At 44.4% G+C, this 26,038-nt stretch overlaps 1 protein-coding gene across 1 annotated transcript in view; it reads left to right on the top strand.

The window, feature by feature from the left end:
• VMP1 (vacuole membrane protein 1) overlaps nt 1-26,038 on the top strand; it is a 140,886-nt gene that overhangs the window by 11,498 nt on the left and 103,350 nt on the right. Inside the window, exons 2-3 of the mRNA XM_038759374.1 lie at nt 23,049-23,147; nt 24,151-24,286. Of these exons, the coding sequence (XP_038615302.1) occupies nt 23,075-23,147; nt 24,151-24,286 (209 nt within the window). The 5' untranslated portion in view covers nt 23,049-23,074. The remainder of the gene's footprint in view (nt 1-23,048; nt 23,148-24,150; nt 24,287-26,038) is intronic.

Below are 26,038 nucleotides of genomic sequence, written 5' to 3'. Positions count from 1 at the left end.
TTTTATTTTGTTAGTATGTTTGGTTTTGTTCTCTGTCTCCCCCTTTTAGACTGTGAGCCCACTGTTGGGTAGGGACTATCTCTATATGTTGCCAATTTGTACTTCCCAAGCGCTTAGTACAGTGCTCTGCACATAGTAAGCGCTCAATAAATGCGATTGAGGATGATGATTGGAGGCAAAAAAGGTTTTGTGTTGCCCGTGGATGGGGATAAATTGTTTCCTGAGCTGACCTGGTTTGCTCTAGACATCTATGCATTTGAATGTATTTTACCCGGTTACTGGTGTGTGCTTGTTTCTTTAAGTCATTTGTTTATCAACTTACCTGGACTTTGTGATTTTCCAGTAAAGCCATATAATAAGGAAACATTTCTTTGGCGTATTAAGTGACTGTCTCTTTTAATGCTGTTGACTCAATATCTGGCAAACCTGTTAAATCTCTTATTTCACCAGGAGATGGTAGTTAGTGTTGCAAGGTGGCCATTAATTACAACTTGAGGTTGGTCGGGACCCTTACTACCCCTCTGTTTCGGTGGAGAAGGAACATTTTCACTTTGTTTTTGTCTCGCCTTGTGCACTGTTGATTTTGGTCAAACTGTGGCACCAACACATGTCAAGACGATTGATGAGTGTTCTGTTTTTTGGATAGGTGCTGCTCTAGCTGGTTCTGTGAAAGCCGCTTTTGCAAGATTGAAGAACACGCAGTTCTGCCTCCTAAAATCTTCAAGGAGGCAATGTGACTAGATTAGAAAACATGATTTGAAGTTAGAGACCCTGTGATAGATCAGTCATTTGCTGAGTATCCGTAGATCACGTAAACCACTCCTGTTATTTTATCTCGTTTTCAAGAGCTTTCTCATTTATCTTACTGTCTCCCATTAGTCTGCAAGCTTTTTGAGGACAGGGATCACGTCTACTAACTCTGTTGTACTCTCCCAAGTGCTAAGTACAGTTGTCTGCACAACTGCTCAGTGAATTCAGCGGTTGACACAGGAAGTGCTTAAATACCATTAAAAAAATGGATTGATTCCTTAAAATATAATGCTTTGACTCTGAAGTCTGTAGATGCAAAACAGAATTTCAAGTACATAACATGGTTAGTCCAGCCAGGGTAAACCCTTTGTCACTACATAGGCAGAATTGCTGAAATATTTGTTTTCATGTTTGCCAGAAAGGATTAATCCTCTTAATTGTGTTTTGTTCTCCAAGTATGTTTAGCAGCACTCTGGGGTTATTGCCACTGAATCAGTAGATAGGCTTTGTCTGAAATGCCCTTTCGTGTTTGGTCCCACAGAGTTTGTAAGCCCATTTTTACCCTGTGGAATTTGGGTCTGCAGGGGATTCAGAAAAGCAGTGAGACTTAGTGGAAAGAGTCCAAGCCTGGAACACCATTCCCAGCTGTGCCATTTGCCTTCTGGGTGTGTGACCTTGGGCAACCACTAAACTTTTAAAATTATTATTATTATATTAAGTGCTTATTATGTGTCAAGCACTGTTCTGAACACTGGGGTAGGTACAAGTTAATCAGGCTGGACACAATCCCTGTCCCATATAGGACTCTCCATTTAAGTAGGAGGGAGAACAGGCATTGAATCCCCCACTTTGCAGATGAGGCAGCTAAGGCACAGAGAAGTGAAGTGACTTGTCCGAGACCACACAGCAGGGGAGTACAGAGCTGGAATTAGAACCCAGGTCCTCTCATACCCAGGCCCATGCCCGTTAGTGCCTCTTTTGCTACCCTAACTTCAAGTTTATCCTTTCCTGCCTTAACTCAGCCCTCTCCTCTGCCAGACAAAACTATTTCTCCTCCCTTATTGACACCCATGCCCATCATCCCCGCCAGCTCTTCCGTACATTCAACTCCCTTCTCAGGCCCCCGGTTCCTCTCCCTCCTCCTTCCCTCACACCCAACGATCTGGCCTCCTACTTCATTAACAAAATTAAATCCATCAAGTCCGACCTCCCCAAAGTCACTCCCCCCCCCCTTCTCCAACCCCCCGGCTCTCAACACTCTCTGCTACTCTCCCATCCTTCCCAGCAGTATCCTCAGAGGAGCTCTCCTCCCTCCTCTCAAGTGCTACTCTGGCCACCTGTGCTTCAGACCCCATTCCCTCTCATCTCATGAAATCTCTCACTCCGTCCCTTCTCCCCTCCTTAACTTCCATCTTCAACTGCTCACTCTCCACTGGTTCCTTCTCCTCTGCCTTCAAACATGCCCATGTCTCTCCCTTCCTAAAAAAACCCTCTCTTGACCCCACCTCACCTTCTAGTTATCGCCCCATATCCCTCCTACCATTCCTTTCCAAACTCCTTGAACGAGTTGTGTACATGCGCTGCCTCGAATTCCTCAACACCAACTCTCTCCTGGACCCCCTCCAGTCTGGCTTCCGTCCCCTACATTCCACGGAAACTGCCCTCTCAAAGGTCACCAATGACCTCCTTCTTGCCAAATCCAACGGCTCATACTCTATGCTAATCCTCCTCGACCTCTCAGCTGCCTTTGACACTGTGGACCACCCCCTTCTCCTCAACACGCTATCTGACCTTGGCTTCACAGACTCCGTCCTCTCCTGGTTCTCGTCTTACCTCTCCGGTCGTTCATTCTCAGTCTCTTTTTCAGGCTCCTCCTCCCCCTCCTATCCTCTTACTGTGGGGGTTCCCCAAGGTTCAGTGCTTGGTCCCCTTCTGTTCTCGATCTACGCACACTCCCTTGGGTGGCCTCATTCGCTCCCACGGCTTCAACTATCATCTCTATGCTGATGACACCCAGATCTACATCTCCGCCCCTGCTCTCTCCCCCTCTCTCCAGGCTCGCATCGCCTCCTGTCTTCAGGACATCTCCATCTGGATGTCTGCCCGCCACCTAAAACTTAACATGTCCAAGACTGAACTCCTTGTCTTCCCTCCCAACCCCTGCCCTCTCCCTGACTTTCCCATCTCTGTTGACGGCACTACCATCCTTCCCGACTCACAAGCCCGCAACCTTGGTGTCATCCTCGACTCCGCTCTCTCATTCACCCCTCACATCCAAGCCGTCACCAAAACCTGCCGGTCTCAGCTCCGCAACATTGCCAAGATCCGCCCTTTCCTCTCCATCCAAACCGCTACCCTGCTCGTTCAAGCTCTCATCCTATCCCGTCTGGACTACTGCATCAGTCTTCTCTCTGATCTCCCATCCTCGTGTCTCTCCCCACTTCAGTCCATACGTCATGCTGCTGCCCGGATTGTCTTTGTCCAGAAACGCTCTGGGCATGTTACTCCCCTCCCCAAAAATCTCTAGTGGTTACCGATCAATCTGCGCATCGGGCAGAAACTCCTCACCCTCAGCTTCAAGGCTGTCCATCCCCTCGCCCCCTCCTACCTCACCTCCCTTCTCTCCTTCTCCAGCCCAGCCCACACCTTCCGCTCCTCTGCTGCTAATCTCCTCACCGGGCCTCGTTCTCGCCTGTCCCGCCATCGACCCCCGGCCCACATCATCCCCCGGGCCTGGAATGCCCTCCCTCTGCCCATCCGCCAAGCTAGCTCTCTTCCTCCCTTCAAGGCCCTGCTGAGAGCTCACCTCCTCCAGGAGGCCTTCCCAGACTGAGCCCCCCTTCCTCTCCCCCTTGTCCCCCTCTCCATCTCCCCCATCTTTCCTCCTTCCCTTCCCCACAGCACCTGTATATATGTATATATGTTTGTACATATTTATTACTCTATTTATTTATTTATTTATTTATTTATCTTGTACATATCTATTCTATTTATCTTATTTTGTTAGTATGCTTGGTTTTGTTCTCTGTCTCCCCCTTCTAGACTGTGAGCCTGCTGTTGGGTAGGGACTGTCTCTATGTGTTGCCGACTTGTACTTCCCAAGCGCTTAGTACAGTGCTCTGCATACAGTAAGCGCTCAATAAATACGATTGATTGATTGATAGTACGGTGCTTGGCACATAGTAATGGCTCAGTAAATGCCACTGTGAACCCCATTTGGTACAGGGACTATGTCTCATCTGTTTCTGTTGTATCTTCCCTAGGGCTTAATGCAGAGCTTGTTACTTAATAAGTGCCTAGCAGATACTATTATTATCATCCTCATCATCAAGGGGTGGGGGATTCCCTGGAAAGACCCAAGGATTTCAGGATAGGAATAGATAGAAGATGGGCAGGGCAGGGTAGCTACCTTTCAAAAAAAAAGATATCGCTCAGATGACCTCCATAGTCACCAAGAGCACGAGCACTGTGCTTAAGAAAATTAGATATTAAATATAATGTCCTATACTTTAGGACAGTTTGTGGACAAATGTTTTTTGGGGATACAAAACACAAATTGAAATATTTACACTATCTAGAAGCAAATGGGCATTTGCCAGGAGTGACTGAAGAGGGGTTTGAGGAAGTTACATAATTTAGGCAGCATAGGAACAAGGAAAAGTTCACAACTTCTTTCATATTAGGGAAAAGCTGAAATTTCAGGAACTTTTTGAATCATAGAATCATCGGTGGCCTTATAGAGGAAGATTCTTTTTATCATGTCAGTGAACAAAGCCAGTCTCCGGAGTCTGTTTTCCCAGCGCATGTAAGGCCGGCATTACTGCCTCTCTGTTTCCTTTGGCCTCCTTATTTTCAGTTGTCCTTTTTCAGTTCCCCATAAGTTTCTATGGAATTTACTCATTGGGGCACAGTTTATGTAATATTAAATCGAGGGTGTTGACTATTATGCAGGGCCATATGAGAATTAAGTTTAGAATAAGGGGAGCAAGAGAAAAAGAAGGGAAGAAGAAAAGTTGAAAGGCCTCTTGAAATATCTCTTCTATTGCATTCTCCCGTGTGCTGCATGAATGAACCCTGTTGGGTTTCTTGAATCATCTCTTTTGTCAAAAATGAGCCACTGCGAGGTTGTTGATACACCACTTGTACTGCAAGGTGTCTTTTAATCTTAGAGTTATTTTCATTGACCTAGTCTTGGCACTTTTGACTCACAGGGCCTTGATGACTGCCTATAAACAATGTTTTAGAGGAAACACATTGTTTATGATGGAGCTTAATTATGGTATTTATTAATATCATATTTATTAGCACAGTGCTCCAGCTCTTAAGTACAGTGCCAGGCACAAAGTAAGTGCTTAACAAATACCATAAAAAAATTAAGCACTTATTTTGTGTCCAGAAGTGTACTAAGCCCTGGGATAAGTGCAAACATTACAGCCCAAACACAACTCCTGACCCAAAGGGAGCTTACAATTTAGGCGAGGTTGACATAAAGACAATGGTAAGAATATTTTGTAAACAACAACGGGCAACAAAATCAACAAGCCTAGAGGTGAATGTCAAGACAAGTAGAATCAATCAATCAGTGCTCTGCACACAATAAGTGCTCAATAAATACGATTGAATGAATGAATGAATCAATTAATCAGTGGTATTTATTGAGCACTTTCTGTGTGCAGAGCATTGTACTAAGTGCTTGGGAGAGTATAATAGAAAGAGTTGGTGGACAAATTCCCTACCCAGAACAAGCTTACAGTCTAGAGGGGGAAGACTAGAGGTGGGATGAATCCTGGAGCCTGTAAACAGGGTTTTGTGTACAAACAGGGTTTTGTGTACCAGCAGGATGCAATCTCTCTATTCTCCAGAAGTGGTTTCCATGGTTAGGGGTGATCACTTTGTGACGCAATGGTATTAGTGCCAGTGTCCAGCTATTTGTAGGTAACATGGTAAGGGGAGCATTGTTATTGGCAAGAGATATTGATCCTTTAAATTTACGTGCATTGTCCATGTGGCAGAGAACATATTTACCAACTGTTTCTTCATTCATTGTCATATTGAGCACTTAATCTGCGCATCAGGCAGAAACTCTTCACCCTGGGCTTCAAGGCTGTCCATCCCCTCGCCCCCTCCTACCTCACCTCCCTTCTCTCCTTCTCCAGCCCAGCCCGCACCCTCCGCTCCTCCGCCGCTAATCTCCTCACCGTACCTCGCTCTCGCCTGTCCCACCATCGACCCCCGGCCCACGTCATCCCCCGGGCCTGGAATGCCCTCCCTCTGCCCATCCGCCAAGCTAGCTCTCTTCCTCCCTTCAAGGCCCTGCTGAGAGCTCACCTCCTCCAGGAGGCCTTCCCAGACTGAGCCCCTTCCTTCCTCTCCCCCTCGTCCCCCTCTCCATCCCCCCCATCTTACCTCCTTCCCTTCCCCACAGCACCTGTATATATGGATATGTATTTGTACATATTTATCACTCTATTTATTTATTAATTTTACTTGTACATATCTATTCTAGTTATTTTATTTTGTTAGTATGTTTGGTTTTGTTCTCTGTCTCCGCCTTTTAGACTGTGAGCCCACTGTTGGGTAGGGACTGTCTCTATATGTTGCCAACTTGTACTTCCCAAGTGCTTAGTACAGTGCTCTGCACATAGTAAGTGCTCAATAAATACGATTGATGATGATGATGATGATAATAATAATAATGATGGCATTTATTAAGCGCTTACTATGTGCAAAGCACTGTTCTAAGCACTGGGGAGGTTACAAGGTGATCAGGTTGTCCCACGTGGGGCTCACAGCCTTAATCCCCATTTTACAGATGAGGTAACTGAGGCACAGAGAACTTGTGACTTGACCAGAGTCACACAGCTGGCAGTTGGCGGAGCTGGGGTTTGAACCCATCACCTCTGACTCCAAAGCCCGTGCTCTTTCCACTGAGCCACGCTGCTTCTCATATATGTGTTCTGCAGTTTTTGTTTCTGTACTCCCTCTAGACTGTAAGCTTGTTCCGGTCAGGGAATGTGTCTACTTGTTATATTGTACTCTCCAAAGCGCTTAGTACAGCATGCTGTGCACACAGTGAGCACTCAGTGAATACAATTGAATGAACACTACCCCTTTTTTTTCGGGGGAGGAGTGCCATAAGTTTCCACTTTGGGTAATACAAAGCCAGTTTCTGGAAGCCCCTTCTCTGTTTTTTTTCCTAGAGTGAGCATTTTTGGAAATGACCATCTTGGCTGTCCTGGACAGGATGCAGGCTCGCTGCATTATCCTGCTACTGTTACTTGCTCTGCCCCTTTATGTGCCCAGTGGACCACTGGTAGCAGTAACAAACGACAGAACTAAAGGAGGATAAATCTGTACGAGCTGGTGAAAGTTCAGTAGGTTCCCAGCTTTCTTTCATCCGATCAGTAGTTGAGAGCGACTAGAGCTCTGTCGCTAGCGGCATGACCTAGTGGATAGAGTACGGACCTGGGTTCTAGTTCCGGCTCTGCCACTTGTCTGCTGTGTGACCTTGAACAAGTCACTTCATTTCTCTGTGCCTCACTTCCCTCATCTGCAAACTGGAGATAAAGACTGTCAGTCGCCTGTGGAACATGGACTGTGTCCCACCTGAATAGCTTGTATCAACCCAAGTGTTTAGAACAGTGCTTGACACATAGTAAGGGCTTGACAAATGCCACTATTATTATTAATGTCACTAAGTGTGCTAATAGATGTATTTGGCTTTGCATTAGAATTCCAGTCATTAGTGTACTTCAGGAGGGTATTTAAAATCCTCCGCCGCTAATCATCATCATCATCATCATCAATCGTATTTATTGAGCGCTTACTATGTGCAGAGCACTGTACTAAGCGCTTGGGAAGTACAAATTGGCAACATATAGAGACAGTCCCTATCCAACAGTGGGCTCACAGTCTAAAAGGGGGAGACAGAGAACAAAACCAAACATACTAACAAAATAAAATAAATAGAATAGATATGTACAAATAAAATAAATAAATAAATAGAGTAAAAAATATGTACAAACATATATACATATATACAGGTGCTGTGGGGAAGGGAAGGAGGTAAGATGGGGGGATGGAAAGGGGGATGAGGGGGAGAGGAAGGAAGGGGCTCAGTCTGGGAAGGCCTCCTGGAGGAGGTGAGCTCTCAGCAGGGCCTTGAAGGAAGGAAGAGAGCTAGCTTGGCGGATGGGCAGAGGGAGGGCATTCCAGGCCCGGGGGATGACGTGGGCCGGGGGTCGATGGCGGGACAGGCAAGAGCGAGGTATGTTGAGGAGATCATCCTCTCCATCCAAACGGCTACCCTACTAATTCAAGCTCTCATCCTATCCCGTCTGGACTACTGCACTAGCCTTCTCTCTGATCTCCCATCCTCGTGTCTCTCTCCACTTCAATCCATACTTCATGCTGCTGCCCGGATTATCTTTGTCCAGAAACGCTCTGGACATGTTACTCTCCTCCTCAAAAATCTACAGTGACTACCGATCAGTCTGCGCATCAGGCAGAAACTCCTCACCCTGGGCTTCAAGGCTGTCCATCCCCTCGCCCCCTCCTACCTCACCTCCCTTCTCTCCTTCTACTGCCCAGCCCGCACCCTCCGCTCCTCCACCGCTGATCTCCTCACCGTACCTCGCTCTCGCCTGTCCCGCCATCGACCCCCGGCCCACATCATCCCCCGGGCCTGGAATGCCCTCCCTCTGCCCATCCGCCAAGCTAGCTCTCTTCCTCCCTTTAAGGCCCTGCTGAGAGCTCACCTCCTCCAGGAGGCCTTCCCAGACTGAGCCCCTTCTTTCCTCTCCCCCTCGTCCCCCTCTCCATCCCCCCGTCTTACCTCCTTCCCTTCCCCACAGCACCTGTATATATGTATATATGGTTGTACATATTTATTACTCTATTTATTTATTTATTTATTTTACTTGTACATTTCTATCCTACTTATTTTATTTTGTTGGTATGTTTGGTTCTGTTCTCTGTCTCCCCCTTTTAGACTGTGAGCCCACTGTTGGGTAGGGACTGTCTCTATGTGATGCCAATTTGTACTTCCCAAGCGCTTAGTACAGTGCTCTGCACATAGTAAGCGCTCAATAAATACGATTGATTGATTGATTGATTGATTGATTGATTGATTGATCAGCGGTGGAGGAGCGGAGGGTGCGGGCTGGGCTGGAGAAGGAGAGAAGGGAGGTGAGGTAGGAGGGGGCGAGGTGATGAAGAGCCTTGAAGCCCAGGGTGGGGAGTTTCTGCCTGATGCGCAGATTGATTGGTAGCCACTGGAGATTTTTGAGGAGGGGAGTGATATGCCCAGAGCGTTTCTGGACAAAGATAATCCGGGCAGCAGCATGAAGTATGGATTGAAGTGGAGAGAGACACGAGGATGGGAGATCAGAGAGAAGGCTAGTGCAGTAGTCCAGACGGGATAGGATGAGAGCTTGAATTAGTAGGGTAGCGGTTTGGATGGAGAGGAAAGGGCGGATCTTGGCAATGTTGTGGAGCTCCTCACCGTACCTCGTTCTCGCCTGTCCCACCATCGACCCCCGGCCCACGTCATCCCCCGGGCCTGGAATGCCCTCCCTCTGCCCATCCGCCAAGCTAGCTCTCTTCCTCCCTTCAAGGCCCTATTGAGAGCTCACCTCCTCCAGGAGGCCTTCCCAGACTGAGCCCCTTCCTTCCTCTCCCCCTCGTCCCCCTCTCCATCCCCCCCTTCTTACCTCCTTCCCTTCCCCACAGCACCTGTATATATGTATATATGTTTGTACATATTTATTACTCTATTTATTTATTTATTTTACTTGTACATATCTATTCTATTTATTTTATTTTGTTAGTATGTTTGGTTTTGTTCTCTGTCTTCCCCTTTTAGACTGTGAGCCCACTGTTGGGTAGGGACTGTCTCTATATGTTGCCAATTTGTACTTCCCAAGCGCTTAGTACAGTGCTCTGCACATAGTAAGCGCTCAATAAATATGATTGATGATGATGATAAAGCAATCTTAAAGGTTTTGCGAATGAAGCCATTAAAACTTGGTGTTTTCCATTTCATTTTTGAATGGCATGAAAGAAGAAGAAGACCCATTTTCTAGTATCTTTTAGATGGGTGCCTATTGCTTGTTGCTCTGAAACCAAGATTAGGGTTCTGGGTGTTCATATCTTGGTGTAAAACAATTCATATATTGCCGAGACACTTGTCTGTTTCTTTCTCCCTCCGTCCCCCCTTTGGCTCTGTCCCAAAGAGGAGCTGGAGCATCACCTTCACTTTCCCCATTATTCTCCTGCTCAAAGACAGGGGCTCCTCATGTTTAGAACAGTGCTCGGCACTTAGAACAGTCTTCAGTGTTAGAACAGTGCTTGGCACAAAGTAAATGCTTAAGAAACACCATATTAATTATTATTGCCGAAGAAAAGGCAAGAAGAGATTTGTTTGCCTTTTACCCTTCTGTGTCTGTCTTTTTCCCTGGGCCTCTCCAGGGGAAGGGTGGCATGTAGATCACTTTAGGTAGGTGTCTCTGAAAAGTGTGTCTCCGTGGTTTCTCTCTGCCTCACCTGATCACCACCCCCTCAAATCTGAGCCTCCAGCAGCCTCCCACACCACTACAAATAAACAACAAAAAAGAGAGGTGACATGAGAGTTTAAAAAGCGGGGGAAAGGCCCAAGGGGAGAGAAGTGAGAGGCACAGAGGTGTGGGGGAAGAGTGGTTGCAATGAAGACTCTCTCTTCAACCCTACTTTGCTCTTGTCAGAGACCTGGGCTGAGCGGGCCTGGAAAATTCAACCCCAAAAGTGAGAGCACAAAAGCAATGGAAGCAGCATGGCCTAGTGGATAAGAGCCCGGGCTTGGGAGTCAGAAGGTCGTGGGTTCTAATTCCGGCTACACTGTGTGACTTGGGGCAAGACACCTTCTCTGTGCTTCAGTTACTTCGTCTGTAAAATGGGGATTAAAATTGTGAGCCCCATGTGGAACAGACTGTGTCCAACTTGATAATCTTGTATCTATCCCAGCACTTAGAACAGCGCTTGACACATAAGAAGCATTTAAGAAACACCATCATTATTATTATCATCATCATCACCCCGGAAATCCACAGAGCAACGGCCCCCGTCACTCCAATGCTAGAAGATACCACAACTTTTACGATTTCAGGTTTCTCTCCTTTCCCCCAACTGTTCAGTGTATGAGTATCCTGAGAAACTTTTGTGACTATACAGAACTTCTTCAAATGATGTTGTTGAGGGTTGTTTGAGTTTTAAGCACTTAGTACAGTGCTTTGCCCACAGTAAGCACTCAATAACTGCCATTATTATTATTAATACATACAATTGAATGGATGAGAGAATGAATGAGTTTGCAAAATCATTTCCATGCTGCCATGGTAGTGACAAACACAGGGAGGAGTGTTTGGGTAATGTGCAATAAACCTCCAAATTAGAAAGTCAGTTTTCCAAAGACTCAAAGCAAGTGAAACTCGCTGTTTTTAATTTCTTATTTTTTCAAACTATAATTGATCCTCCTTTTCAGTATTTTAGTTGAAACCTTGATTTCTGCGTGCAGCCCAAGGTCAAGTAGATAAGTAAAAGCAGCTTGGTGATCATTTCATGGAATAATTTAAACTAAGATTTTCACTGCACTTTAGAGACATTGTAGGCCAGGGTTTCAGCAGAATAGAGCTTAATTGTGCTGTCAGTACTAGATGAATGGCTCACAAAGACTCTTCTGTGCACTCATTAATGCAGAGTTTTCTAAACAGCTACTGTCCGAAACAAAGGAAAACTATATTTTGAAGTCATTTTTATTTTGAATGTTTCAGCTGCTTTTTAAGTAAGTTTAGTAAGTGCTTTTTGATGTTCTTAGTAGATAAGTCTTCCAGATAAGACTGTTTCTTTCTCAGTGATAAAGATAAGATTCCTGCCTAACTTTTTCCCTTCTCTCCCCTCAGTTCCCAAGTAAACTGTTTCCAGGTATATTGTCCACCACGGCTATTTTCAGTATAGTTGCTGCTTAGTCAGTTTTAAAATGCCATGGCATCAGAGGGCATAAGCGAACACGACTGAGCCCCCTTCTTCCTCTCCCCCTCCCCATCCCCCCCACCCTACCTCCTTCCCTTCCCCACAGCACCTGTATATATATTTGTACAGATTTATTACTCTATTTTACGTGTACATATTTACTATTCTGTTTATTTTGTCAATGATGTGCATCTAGCTTCACTTCTATTTATTCTGATGACTTGACACCTGACCACATGTTTTGTTTTGTCTGTCTCCACTTCTAGACTGTGAGCCTGTTGTTGGGTAGGGACCGTCTCTAAATGTTGCCCACTTGTACTTCCCAAGCGCTTAGTACAGTGCTCTGCACACAGTAAGCGCTCAATAAATACGATTGAATGAATGATTAGACCTCCTGCCTTAGGTGGGACAGACTTGAATTTTAACCTCCTTACCTCTCCACCTGGCAGGTGCCCAAAGTTGGATTTTTCAACCTTGTCTGTTTCCCTGGGTCGGTCTTGGAGTTTTCCTTTCCTGCCCTTTGGCCCTTGCCCCTGGCAAGCCCTGCCACTTTCAGTGTCAGAAAGGACTTTGAGTGCAGGAATTCAGGTGTTGTCTAAATGATCTCCAAAACTTCGGTCGACTCAGCTAAAGGGGCTGGCTAAAATCAGTTACTTTACCAAGTTCGTATTCCCCCGACTTGCCCTAGAATATGAATCAGTTTAGATTCTCCTGCTTAAACCTTAGGCCAGGAATTTTCCACATTTTTTTTTAGAAGCTGCACCCATGTTCTCTCAAGGTTTTACCTGAAGCATCGAGATGCTAGATGCTTCAGTCTGATTCTAGACTTTAAGCTCGTTGTGGGGAGGGAATGTGTCTGTTTATTCTGTTGTGCTTTCCCCTTTTAGACTGTGAGCCCACTGTTGGGTAGGGACTGTCTCTATATGTTGCCAACTTGTACTTCCCAAGCACTTAGTACAGTGCTCTGCGCACTGTAAGCGCTCAATAAATACGATTGATTGATTGCTCTCCCAAGCGCTCAGTACAGTGCTGTGCACACAGTAAGTGCTCAGTAAATACAATTGAATGAGTGAATAAAAGAAGATTCCTGCTCGGCTCCCTAGCCCCTCACTGAGGTGCTAGCTCTTTACCTATACTATGTGCTTGAGAGAGTACAATACAACAGACACATTTTCTGCCCCCAACGAGCTTACTGACCAGAGGGGAAGACAGACATTAATATAAATAAGTAAATTAGAGATATGCACGTAAGTGCTATGGGGCTGGGAGGGGGGATGAATAAAGGGAGCAAGTCAGGGGGACACAGAAGGGCAAGGGAGAAGAGGAAAGGAGGGCTTAGGGAAGGCCTCTTGGAGGAGGTGTGCTTTCAATAAGGCTTTGAAGGTGGGGGGGGAGTATTTATCTGTCGGATATGGGGAGAGAGGCGAGAGGTCACCTGCGAGATAAGATGAGATGGAGGTACAGTGGGAAGGAGTGAAGTGTGTGGGCTGACTTGTAGGAGAGTAGTGAGGTGATACAGGAGGGGGCAAGGTGATTGAGTGCTTTAAAAACAATGGTGAGGAGTTTCTGTTTGAAGGGGAGGTGGATGGGCATCCACTGGAGAGTCTTGAGGAGAGGTGATACACTGCCTGAATCAATCAATCAATCAATCAATCATATTTCTATAGAAAGATGATCCGGGCAGCAGAGTGAAGTATGGACTGGGGTCAGGAGAGACAGGTTTGCCAAGCAGCAGTAGTAGCGGGGGGCATTGAATCCTGCTCTCATCAACTGCTGCTGATTCTTGAATTTCCAGTCTCTATCCAGTGTATGCCATGTTGACTGTTTGGCTTTCCCTACTGTGTTTGAGGTTTCCCCCAAGGACTTGTGAACTCTGTGGAAACTTCTGAATTAAGCTTTTGGGTTAGAACCCTACCTCCCGGTTCATTTTCCCAAACAAATCTTTTCAAAGGCAGTGATGAGTGGAACCTGATTCTTTAATGGTAATAATGATGATGGCAATAATAGTAATAACAGTATTTGGCAAGCACTGAACTAAGGCTGGGATAGGAACAAGGTCATCATGTCTTACAGAGTCTCTTTCCCACATGACACTCACAGTCTAAGAGGAAGGGAGAACCGGTATTGAATTCCCATTTTACAGATGAGCAAACTGATGCACAAGAGAAATTAAGTGACTTGCCAAAGACACATAGCAGGCAAGTGCCAGAGCTGGAATTAGAACCCAGGTCTCTGATTCCCAGGCCGTACTATTTTCACTTGGTATGCTGCTTCTCAATGTCATCTTGTCAGTATTCAAAATGATTAGATCATACTTAGGGAACATATAGCAGAAAAGATCATCTGTTTTCCATATGTTGCCAACTTGTACTTCCCAAGCGCTTAGTACAGTGCTCTGCACACAGTAAGCGCTCAGTAAATATGATTGATGATGATGATGATCTCTCTAGTTTTTTTGGCTCAGTTGATCTTGACATAAAAACCAGTATGTGGGTCACTTAACGGAATACATAAAGATTGAAAACTTCAAAGTATAGTGCCTATGAATGAATTCATGGGCCAGCATTATTGGGTACACTTTGAAAAGAGTCATTACTTTTTAAAAGCATGAGGATGAGGTTAATACTGGACAACAGTTGCTGTCATATGATCTCAAATTTAGGGCTTACTTCAAGGATTTTCAACAGACCTATATCCAAAAGCATGAGACGGACCATTTATACATTCACCTAAATGTTCACGTTTCTTGCATTAACTCAGATTCTGTAATAGGAAAGTATGGCAGAGGCGGTGGGGGGATATGGCCTGGGGAAACAAATGGCCCTTAAGGTCACAGTTAGGAAAACATGAGCAGGCCTCAGTTTGGCAGACACAATGGGTTAACTTGGTTCTCTTCCTATGACTCCGATCTCTCCTTTTCAGATTCTCAGTGCCCTGCTCTTTTCGCTTTTCGTTTAGCCTGTCTCACAGAGTTCATCAGCTCACATGCCTCCAACTCAGTGCGCATCAGGCAGAAAAATCTGCGCATCAGGCAGAAACTCCTCACCCTGGGCTTCAAGGCTGTCCATCCCCTCGCCCCCTCCTACCTCACCTCCCTTCTCTCCTTCTCCAGCCCAGCCCGCACCCTCCGCTCCTCCCCCGCTAATCTCCTCACCGTACCTCGCTCTCGCCTGTCCCGCCATCCACCCCCGGCCCACGTCATCCCCCGGGCCTGGAATGCCCTCCCTCTGCCCATCCGCCAAGCTAGCTCTCTTCCTCCCTTCAAGGCCCTACTGAGAGCTCACCTCCTCCAGGAAGCCTTCCCAGACTGAGCCCCTTCCTTCCTCTCCCCCTCGTCCCCCTCTCCATCCCCCCATCTTACCTCCTTCCCTTCCCCACAGCACCTGTATATATGTATATATGTTTGTACATATTTGTTACTCTATTTTACTTGTACATATCTATTCTATTTATTTTATTTTGTTAGTATGTTTGGTTTTGTTCTCTGTCTTCCCCTTTTAGACTGTGAGCCCACTGTTGGGTAGGGACTGTCTCTCTATGTTGCCAACTTGTACTTCCCAAGCGCTTAGTACAGTGCTCCGCACACAGTAAGCGCTCAATAAGTACGATTGATGATGAAGATGATGATGATGACTCCCAAATCCATTTTTCTAGCCCAGACCTCTCACTGGACCTGCAGTCCCACATCTCTTCTTGCCGCCACAAGGTCACCACTGGGCTGTCCCGCCGGCACCTCAAGCTCACTTGTGTCTAAAACAGAACTTCTCGTCTTTCCCGCTAAACCCACTCCTCCCGGTTTTTCCTTCTCGTTCGATAACACAACCATCCTCCCTGTCCCAGCAGCTTACTACCAATGTATTGTCCTCGAATCCTGGCCGTTCAGTTCTTGCATTCAGTCTGCGGTGCCAAATTCTGCTGGTTCTTCCAAAACAACATATCCTAGATCCTCCCCTTCTGCATCCCAACTCTTACCATCTTGAGATGAGCTCTGGTCATACTGCAGCTAGGCTTGTTGCCTCAGCCTCCTCGCTGGTCTCCCAGCCTCCAGCCTCTCTCGATTCCTACCTATAATTAGATGCTGCTAGACGGTTCATCTTCTTGAAGTGTCCCTCGGCCCACGTCTCTCCACTCTTCCAAACCCTTCACTGACTTCCTGTGGCTTTCCGCATCAAACAGAATCTCCTCATGATGCACCTCAAGGCCCTTCACGGCTCATCCCACCGTACTTCTCTGTGCCTCAGTTTCCTCAGCTGTAAAATGGGGATTAAGACTTTGAGCCCCTTGTGGGACAGGGACTGTTTCAAACCTAATTGGCTTGTATCTGCCCCAGCACTTAGAATAGTGCTTGACACGTAGTAAGTGCTTAACAAATATTAGTGTTGTTATTATTGTTATTATTGTTCAGTCTCTTCACCCTCTATCCCCCATCCCTCTCTCTCCTTCGAAGCCAGTCTTTTAGCTGTAATTTGCCTTCAACTCTCCTAGCTCCATACGAGAAGCGGCGTGGCTCAGTGGAAAGAGCCCGGGCTTTGGAGTCAGAGGTCATGGGTTCGAATGCCGACTCCACCAATTGTCAGCTGTGTGACTTTGGGCAAGTCAGTTAACTTCTCTGTGCCTCAGTTACCTCATCTGGAAAATGGGGATTAAGACTGTGGGCCCCACGTGGGACAACCTGATCACCTTGTAGCCTCCCCAGCGCTTAGAACAGTGCTTTGCACATAGTAAGCGCTTAATAAATGTCATTATTATTATTATTATTATTCAGAAATGCCATTCTCCCATCTTGGGACTCCCTGTCTCCCTCGCCAAATCCAACTGACCACAGCTCTTCCCACATTCAAAGCTCTCTTAAAATTGCACCTCTTCCAACAGTTCTTTCCCAGTTAATTTCCCAGCACTCTAAGCCATATAAACATATCAGCCAACTCTAGCACTTATGAATTTATTTATACTCAGCCGCAGTACTCTTGCATATGTTCATGCAGTGATTTATTTTGACTATTCTAGTAAATATTTCCAAGTCCGTTGTCACTTGTTTGTTCTGTACTTCCCAAGCACTTAGCATATCGCACCACATCAAGTAGGCACTCAATAGATCGATTACAGCCAAGATGACAATGATTGGGTGTGGCATTCTCTTTCTTGAAAATTTAGCTCATGATGTAAAACGCGTTGACTTAAAATACAGTTAAAAAGGGTAGATATAGTAAAGCCATTAGAGTTATTTCAGAATAAAGAGGATGAGTTGTAACTTTCTTGAAAAATATTTTCCCAGGACATCTAAAGTTCTAGCTAAAAGTCAATGTACCGTATTTATTGAGCACTTGCTGTACTAAGCGCCTGGGAGAGTACAGTACAACAAGAGTCTGTAGACATTTTCTGGCCCACAAGAGATTAAGACCATGAGGCCCACATGGGACATGGACTGTGTCCAACCTGACAAGTTTGTATCTACCCCAGCACTCAAGTACAGTGCCTGGCACCTAGTAAGTGCTTAACAAATACTATTTTAAAGAAACCTCCGAAACATTTACAGTTAGACCTCTACCCCTAAAGGCAGTGCTCAGTGTTGAAATTGAGGGTTTGTGGGTTTTTTTTTTTTTTAAGCCAGCATCGTTCAGAGAATGCAAGGGTGTGTCAGGGTCACATTTCTGATTCTAGAATTTATTCAAAGAGGCAATTCTAAACGAGCACCAGAAAGGGCAACCAGAGCAACTCCTGTTCACCTGCAGCTCTGCTCTCCAACCAGAAGATCACATTTATGGGGTTTCAGGGTTCAAAGGAACTCAGGAGCCCTATCTTTTGTCTGAGAAAAACCCAAGAAGGCTCACTCCTCCACCTTTTCCCTTTTCCCAGCCTCCAGGTGGGAAGCAGGCTAAAATGATAATTACTACAATGGAATCCTGACCTGATACTTGCTCACCCAGGGAGCTACCTCTGAACTGGATTGGCTTTGAGTTCAGTGATTAAATTCCTGCTGATGAATTAGATTTATTCGTTTTTCCTTTTTTCTCCCCTTGGTAGCACTCGCTTAGATCACCACTATAATTGTCATCAGTAAGGCTTTATTAAATGTCCTTAGGGTGAGTAACACTCTGCTGGATAGTGCACTCATTTCATGTGGCAGTTGCAGTGAAGCACATCAATCAATCAATCAATCATATTTATTGAGCGCTTACTGTGTGCAGAGCACTATACTAAGCGCTTGGGAAGTACAAGTTGGCAACATATAGAGACAGTCCCTACCGCAACAGTGGGCTCACAGTCACATTGGTTCCTGTGCTCATTTTCCAGTGTTCAGTCAATTGTTTCTTTACCAAATATGTTATTTCCTATCAGTCCCCAAATTGATGGTTTGAGCAACTCTCCTAATAGTAATCATCAATCAATGATATCTTTTGAGCTCTTACTTTGTGCAGAGCACTATACCAAGCACTTGGGAGAGTACAACAGAATTAGCAGACATGTTCCCTGTCCATAACAAGCGTATAGTCTAGAGACTGCAATAATGGAATTTATTGAGTAACCCCAAGCTCAAGACACATTCTCTGCCCACAGGGTTCTTTCTAAAAGAGACAGAAAGGTATTTACAAATAGAGTAGTCAGAATAAATACTGTGCGTATATGATTGTGTATATACATATTTATACGAATAAATGCACACATTCGCAAGTGCTGAAAGTGCCTATCGGATCTAGACTGTGATCCTGTTGTTGGGTCGGGACCCGTCTCTATACGTTGCCAATTTGTACTTCCCAAGTGCTTAGTACAGTGCTCTGCACACAGTAAGTGCTCAATAAATGTGATTGAATGAATGAATAAATGAAATATGAAGTGGGATATTGAGAATTAATCGGGATGGGCCTGATAAAGGAGGTGGAATCTTAGAAGAACTTTGGAGAGGGATAGAGCTGTTGTGGTCTGTTGGGTTTTGGGTGTGGAAGGGAGTCACAAGGTGGAGGAGGGAGTTCCGAGCTGGAGAAATATTCTGTCTCTTGAGATCAATAAGAACATCACTGCCTCCAGCGACAAAAAGGCCTAGTATCCTTGAGCCTAAAAATCCAAACAAAGAAGGCATCTGTGGGTCACTTCCCTATCTGGGACGAGTCATAGCGGACTCCCTCAATTGAACTTTATATGTCTCTGTAGCTTTTATTCAACAAAAGATAGAAGAAATATACCGTTATATATGTCTGAAGAAGAAAATCCAAATTATTTTACTTTTAAAAATATGAATGAATAAGAATGGACTATGGGTGATGTTACTTGTACATATCTATTCTATTTTATTTTGTTAGTATGTTTGGTTTTGTTCTCTGTCTCCCCCTTTTAGACTGTGAGCCCACTGTTGTGTAGGGACTGTCTCTAGATGTTGCCAACTTGTACTTCCCAAGCGCTTAGTACAGTGCTCTGCACACAGTAAGCGCTCAATAAATACGATTGATTGATTGATGTTGTAATAATGCTTTTCCGACGATCTGCATGGTTAAAGATTTCAGTATTTTTCATTTTGAAAGGCAAATGTTTTTGAAACTGGAAATCCAACTTGTTTATGAAAAAAAGAGCTAATTAAAAGAATATGGGCTAGTTTCCTGGATTATTTCTTACAAAACAAAATACCAGACTATTATTCTAGCTTTTAGGGGAAAACTTTGGAGGAGGCAATGTCACTATATTTTTTCTTTAGTCTATTGTGAAAGGATCCCATTTTGCAGAGCAGAGAATTCCTTTTGCAACTATTTTCTCAAATAAATTGCACAATGCCGTTTTTATGAATAAGAGCTCATAAAGAGCAAGTTGTTTTGCTTAAAGTTCTTTTATCTCAAGAAGTGGCTATGGAAAAGAGTAAATAGAGGAAAACAATCAGATTTCAGAGTGCTTTTCTACAGAAGAGATTTTTTGGAACATTTTACAATCATAATTTAAGTAACTCTTATTTTGTTCACTGTTCACAGGGAGAGCATTAATTCCCATTACGTTCCCATGTAATATAGGTAAATTGTTCTTTTGAATGAAGCAGGTTACCTACACATAGGGTGACTATTCATCCGTTTTTCAGCTGGTCTGTCCCCCAGCTAGTACCGATACAAAAACAGTTGCTTGTGTGTCGAGTTTTTGTGATTTTTATTTTCAGTACCAAGCGGCCCTCTGGCATGGCTCCCACTGCCGAATTCTGCAGCTTGGACCTGGTGCCAGAGTTCTCGCAGACCTCGGAGGGGGGACACGGGAGCAAGTGGGAGGTGTGGGGATCCCCCTGAAAATAATTCCATGATTACATGAAATCGGCCCCAAAACGGTGCCTGTGACATCGTCACATTGTGTACCTAAAGTTCAATTCAATCGTATTGAGTGCTTTCTGTGTGCTGAGCACTGTACTAAGCGATTGGGAGAGTATGGTATAACAAGAAACAGATACATTCCCTCCCCACAACGAGTTTACCATCTAGAGGATGGGCTTACAGTGTAGTCTAAAGTAACACGCATGATGTCTTGTGCTTCTCCCTTATTTTAAAAAATGGTATTAAGTGCTTATTATGTGCCAGGCACTGTTCTAAGCTCCTGGGTAGATACGAGGTAATCAGGATGGACACCATCCCTTCCCACAGGGGACTCACAGTCTTAATCCCCGTTTTACAGGCGAGGGAACTGAGACGCAGAGAAGTGAAGTCAATCAATCAATCAATCATATTTATTGAGCGCTTACTATGTGCAGAGCACTGTACTAAGCGCTTGGGAAGTACAAATTGGCAGCATATAGAGACAGTCCCTACCCAACGTTGGGCTCACAGTCTAAAAGGGGGAGACAGAGAAAAAAAAAACAACCAAACATACGAACAGAATAAAATAAATAGAATAGATATGTACAAGTTAAATAAATAAATAAATAGAGTAATAAATCTGTACAAACATATATACAGGTGCTGTGGGGAAGGGAAGGAGGTAAGATGGGGGGGATGGAGAGGGGGACGAGGAGAAGTGACTTGAACAGGGTCACACAGCAGACAGTCAGCGGTTCTGGCATTAGAACCCGGGTCTTTTGACTCCCAGTTCCGTGATCTCTCCACAAGGCCGCCCTTATTCCTTGATCAGGAATTGTCAGTGTTCCCTGTACAGTATTTGGCTAAATATAAAACAAACTCATGACCCCTTACTCTTAGCAGCCTTGTCATGGTGAATATTGACTATCTGTGCTTCCACATGGTAGACCCTCTAGGTTCAGTAATTTAATTTGACATATAAAACAGCAGAGTGATCTCTTGTGGGAGAAAACTTGAACTGTGGGAATTCCTGGAGCTGCTGTTGTCCTGTAAACAATCTAGCATAGTTAGTAAGATTGCTTCACTAGCAGCGTGGCTCAGTGGAAAGAGCCCGGGCTTTGGAGTCAGAGGTCGTGGGTTCGAATCCCGGCTCCGCCACAAGTCTGCTGTGTGACCTTGGGCAAGTCACTTCAATTTTCGGAGCCTCAGTTACCTCATCTGTAAAATGGGGCTGATGACTGTGAGCCCCACGCGGGACAACCTGATCAGCTTGTTTCCCCCCAGCGCTTAGAACAGTGCTTTGCACATAGTAAGCGCTTAACAAATGCCATCATTATTATTATTATTATTATTATTATTCTGCTGCAGACTTAAGAAAAGAACCTGGAGATTCCTTAGTGTTTAGTGGCAGAGTGAATAAGCGTTTGCCCGCAGCCCTGAACATGCTGAAACTACCAGGTGTTTTACCTATTGATATAAATTAATATCATTTTTAGGATATGCATAAGCCAAATTAACACCATGATTTTCATTATGGTTACTGTATCAACTGCTCAGAGAAGCAGCATGGCTCAGTGGAAAGAGCACGGGCTTTGGAGTCAGAGGTCATGGGTTCGAATCCCTGCTCCACCAACTGTCAGCTGTGTGACTTTGGGCAAGTCAGTTAACTTCCCTGTGCCTCAGTTACCTCATCTGTAAAATGGGGATTAAGACTGTGAGTCCCACATGGGACAATCTGATCACCTCGTAACCTCCCCGGCGCGTAGAACAGTGCTTTGCACATAGTAAGCGCTTAATAAATGCCATTAAAAAAAACTGCTTATGGCTCAAAAGAGCCACGAGAGAGCAGTAATTTAGAAGCAGCGTGGCTCAGTGGAAAGAGCCCGGGCTTTGGAGTCAGAGGTCGTGGGTTCGAATCCCGGCTCCGCCACAAGTCTGCTGTGTGACCTTGGGCAAGTCACTTAACTTCTCTGAGCCTCAGTTACCTCATCTGGAAAATGGGGATGAAGACTGTGAGCCCCACATGGGACAACCTCATTACCTTGTTTCCCCTCCCCAGCACTTAGAACAGTGCTTTGCACATAGTAAGCGCTTAACAAATGCCATTATTATTATTATTATTAATGGAAATGCCATTACTTTTATCATAATTTATTCATCATTTTTGCTAGTGGACACCTGAAAGTAAAACTCACCCACTTGGCCGTAGACATATTCTCCAGCTAGAAGGCGTGTAGAGTGCTTCGCATATAGTAAGCGCTTAACAAATACCGTCATTATTATTATTATTATGTAGAGGAAATCTAAATGGAAGTGGCAGAGTTCATAGAACTGCATCCAGCCTGCTTTGGCTTCTAACCTGTGACTTGAAAACTGGCCAGTCGTAGGCAGAAAAGGACCTTGCTCCTTCTTCAGCAGCCTCTCAGAGTGGTTTATATAAATAATAGAAGTAGGGCTAATATTTATTGAGTCCCTACTGGGTACAGTGCACTAAGCTCTTGGGAAGTTAAAAAAAACAAGCAAGTAGCTCATGCACTGCCCATAAAGAGATTACACTGCAGTGGGGGGAAAAATGAAAATATTTACAAATACAAATTACTGGGTAAGCATTATTCTTTGGCAATAGGCAAATCATATAGGATCTTGATCTGCAATTATTAAACAAAAAGCTGATTAAAGAGTTCGTCTACAAAACCGTACCTGCCAGTAACATTTATGGTTTTCATGTGAATAGTTGTTCAATCACTCACGGGTATTTATTAAGCACTTACTGTGTGCAGAGCCCTGTTCTGTGCACTTGGGAAGCAGATAATAGAGTTGGTCAATATAATCTCTGCTCTCAAGGAGCTTATACTCTAGCTGGGACTCTTGAGGGGTTGTTGTTGTAATCTTTCTCAATTTCTGAATTAGTAATTTAAAAGAATTCCTTATGATTAGTGTTTCGGGGTGGTGACTGCAAAAAATTGCCTCACAATTTAATTTTCTGTTAAAAAGCCCAAGTGCCAGACTTACAGTAGGATGTTTTAACCTTTTTAGGTCCTCAAGAGTAACAGATCTATGAAATGGCAGAGAATGGAAAAGATTGTGAACAGAGACGCATAGGAATGAACAAGGAACATAATGGAAGCTTCACAGGTAAAGTAAAATGTGATTTAAAAATAAGTATAAGCCCGAGACTCAGAAGGAGATACAGGTTGGGATCTGTGGTGTGTATCTTGAGGAAACAACAGATTCAGGCTTATAGAAATACTACAACTACTTTAATTTATTGATCAGTTTTGTTAGTGAAATTCTCAGCAAAATGAGAGACCAGGATTGTTGCTTCATTATCCAGCACTAATTTTTCATTGTGGTCATCTTGCTTCTCTGAGGTTTTCCCAGCTGGCTGTCTCCCCAACCTTACAGCCACACGAACCTTGGTTACTTTGCCAGAAATGCCTAACACGTACCCGTGCAGAGTGATCACTGTAATTTGTGCTGCATTAACAGAAACGATAAAGGATTTCCTTCTTCCTGCCAAATAGAGTTTTTGGTTATTTCTAATTGTGTTGCTATGGTTTTGTTTGATTTTTAATTGGTATCTCTAAAATACAGTTCTATCCCATTGCAGTTCTTCTGCATTGGAATAGTGCCAAGTGTTTTGTAGACAGTGCCACAAACGCGCAAGAACAACCATATTACTCTATTTATTTATTTTGCTTGTACCTATCTAGTCTATTTTATTTTGTTAGTACGTTTGGTTTTATTCTCCGTCTCCCCGCTTTTAGACTGTGAGCCCACTGTTGGGTAGGGACTGTCTCTGTGTGTTGCCAATTTGTGCTTCCCAAGCGCTTAGTACAGTGCTCTGCACATAGTAAGCGCTCAATAAATACGATTGATGATGATTAGAGTCTAAGTGGGCAAAGCTCTGCTGTATTAGTTGACTTTTCCTATTACAGTTAAGAAGTGTTTGCTTCTTCAGCGGTTGAGTCTGACCCAAGAATTGATATGAAGATGTAGTATCATTGAGCCAGGTTGGACCCAGTCCCAAATCACCAGACCAGTTTTGTTTTTTTCTCATTTTTTTTGTTTGAATTGAAATGAGGTAGGGAATTCGGAAGCATAGTTTTATAGTTTTGCAATGTCATTTGGTTTTCAGATCCCTCTTCCCTGAATGAAAAGAAGAGAAGAGATCGGGAAGAAAGGCAGAATATTGTCCTATGGAAGAAGCCACTCATTACCTTGCAGTATTTTTCCCTGGAACTCCTAATAAACTTGAAGGAATGGACCATAAAGTAAAGCATGTTAAGATTAACTTTATATCTTGCTTCCTATAATACCAAATCTTTTGAATTTTAAAAGCAGTATAGAACTGTGCTTTCTTTATACTGAAACTTGTTTTAAACAGGAAATCAAGAATTGCAAATATTACTAAAAATTGCCGGTGACATTTTCTTATCTAAAAGTTACATTGTCTAGCATTATTTTACCCTGATTCAGGAGAAAAAAATGTTATGTTTGACTAAAATGCCATTTTGTAGAGAAAGGGGTACTGAAGGCAGATATTGTTTAGTCTCATGGCCACATGTTAACACGAATCGCAAATCATATTCCTTGTGACTATGTAAAATCACTGACTTGATTTTTCCCAGTCCTTATCGGAACAAAGTTCAGGAAATGTGGAACTTTTCTTAATAGTTGAGGTGAAGAGAGGACTTTGCTACAGGAACGTGTTACTTGTGAGCGCCCTTGCTCCTAATGTGGTAAAAGGGCAAGAACTTCTCCTCTATCTTATCAACCACTCCTTAGGAGACCCTGCTCACATAGCAGTAATAGCGTTTACTGAACATCCATTTACTACAGTGCCCTGAACGCCCATGAAGGCTAATGGCACAGATAAACCAGTCCATATTAAGTCTGGGTGGGGAGATAACTAGTAGCATTAATTGAACACTTTCTGTGGGCAGAGACTGCACTCAGGTCTTAGGAGAAAACCGAACTATGTACATGATTCCTGCCCTCAAGAGTTTACAATCTAGTTGGGAAAACTGACATTCAAATAAATTACAATAATAGCATTTATTTGATAGGTACTTCAGTGCTGTAGGGTAGTAGGCGATTGTGAATAAGGGCTTAGGTGGCAAGGAAGGCCTGAAGTAACAGTTGGGGGGATATAGGATGGGGAAATTAAAATTTAATCAGGGAAGGGTACCTGAAGAAATGATTTCCAAATGGTTTAGAAATGTTGTCCAACCTTGCTTCACTGCCACTATCGTCTCCTGGTTCTCCTTCTATCCCTCTGACCTCTCCTCCTAGCTCTCTGACTGCTCCTCAGTCTTTTTTGCCGTCTCCTCCTCTGCCTCCCACCCTCTGACAGTGGAGGGGGTATCCTTCAAGGCTCCGTTCTGAATTTTATAATAATATAATAATAATGGCATTTTTAAGTGCTTACTATGTGCAAAGCACTGTTCTAAGTGCTGGGGAGGTTACAAGGTGACCAGGTTTTCTCACGGGGGGCTCACAGTCTTAATCCCCAATTTTACAGATGAGGTAACTGGGGCACAGAGAAGTTAAGTGACTTGCCCAAGTTACACAGCTGACAATTGGTGGAGCTGGATTTGAACCCATGACCTCTGACTCCAAAGCCCGTGCTCTTTCCACTGAGCCATGCTGCTTCTCTAGCCATGCTGCTTCTCTGTATTTCCTTCTATTCTCCATCTACACTCCCTCCCTTAGAGAACTCATTCGCTCCCATGGCTTCATCCGTCATCGATGTGCAGATGATTCCCAAATTTACCCTCCAGCCCTGACCTCTCCCCTTCTCTACAGTCTCACATTTCCTCCTGCCTTCAGGATATCTCTACACGGACGTCCTGTTGACATCTCAAACCAACGTGTCCAAAATAGGACTCCTCATCTTCCTAGCGAAACCCCGTCTTCTCCCTGCCTTTCCTATTCATTCATTCATTCATTCAATCGTATTTATTGAGCGCTTACTGTGTGCAGAGCACTGGACTAAGCACTTGGGAAGTACAAGTTGGCAACAC

Source organism: Tachyglossus aculeatus, chromosome 17, assembly GCF_015852505.1.
Source record: "Tachyglossus aculeatus isolate mTacAcu1 chromosome 17, mTacAcu1.pri, whole genome shotgun sequence".
NCBI lineage: Eukaryota > Metazoa > Chordata > Mammalia > Monotremata > Tachyglossidae > Tachyglossus > Tachyglossus aculeatus.
Note: the sequence above shows the minus strand (reverse complement) of the source record. Positions and strands in the feature narration are given on the sequence as shown.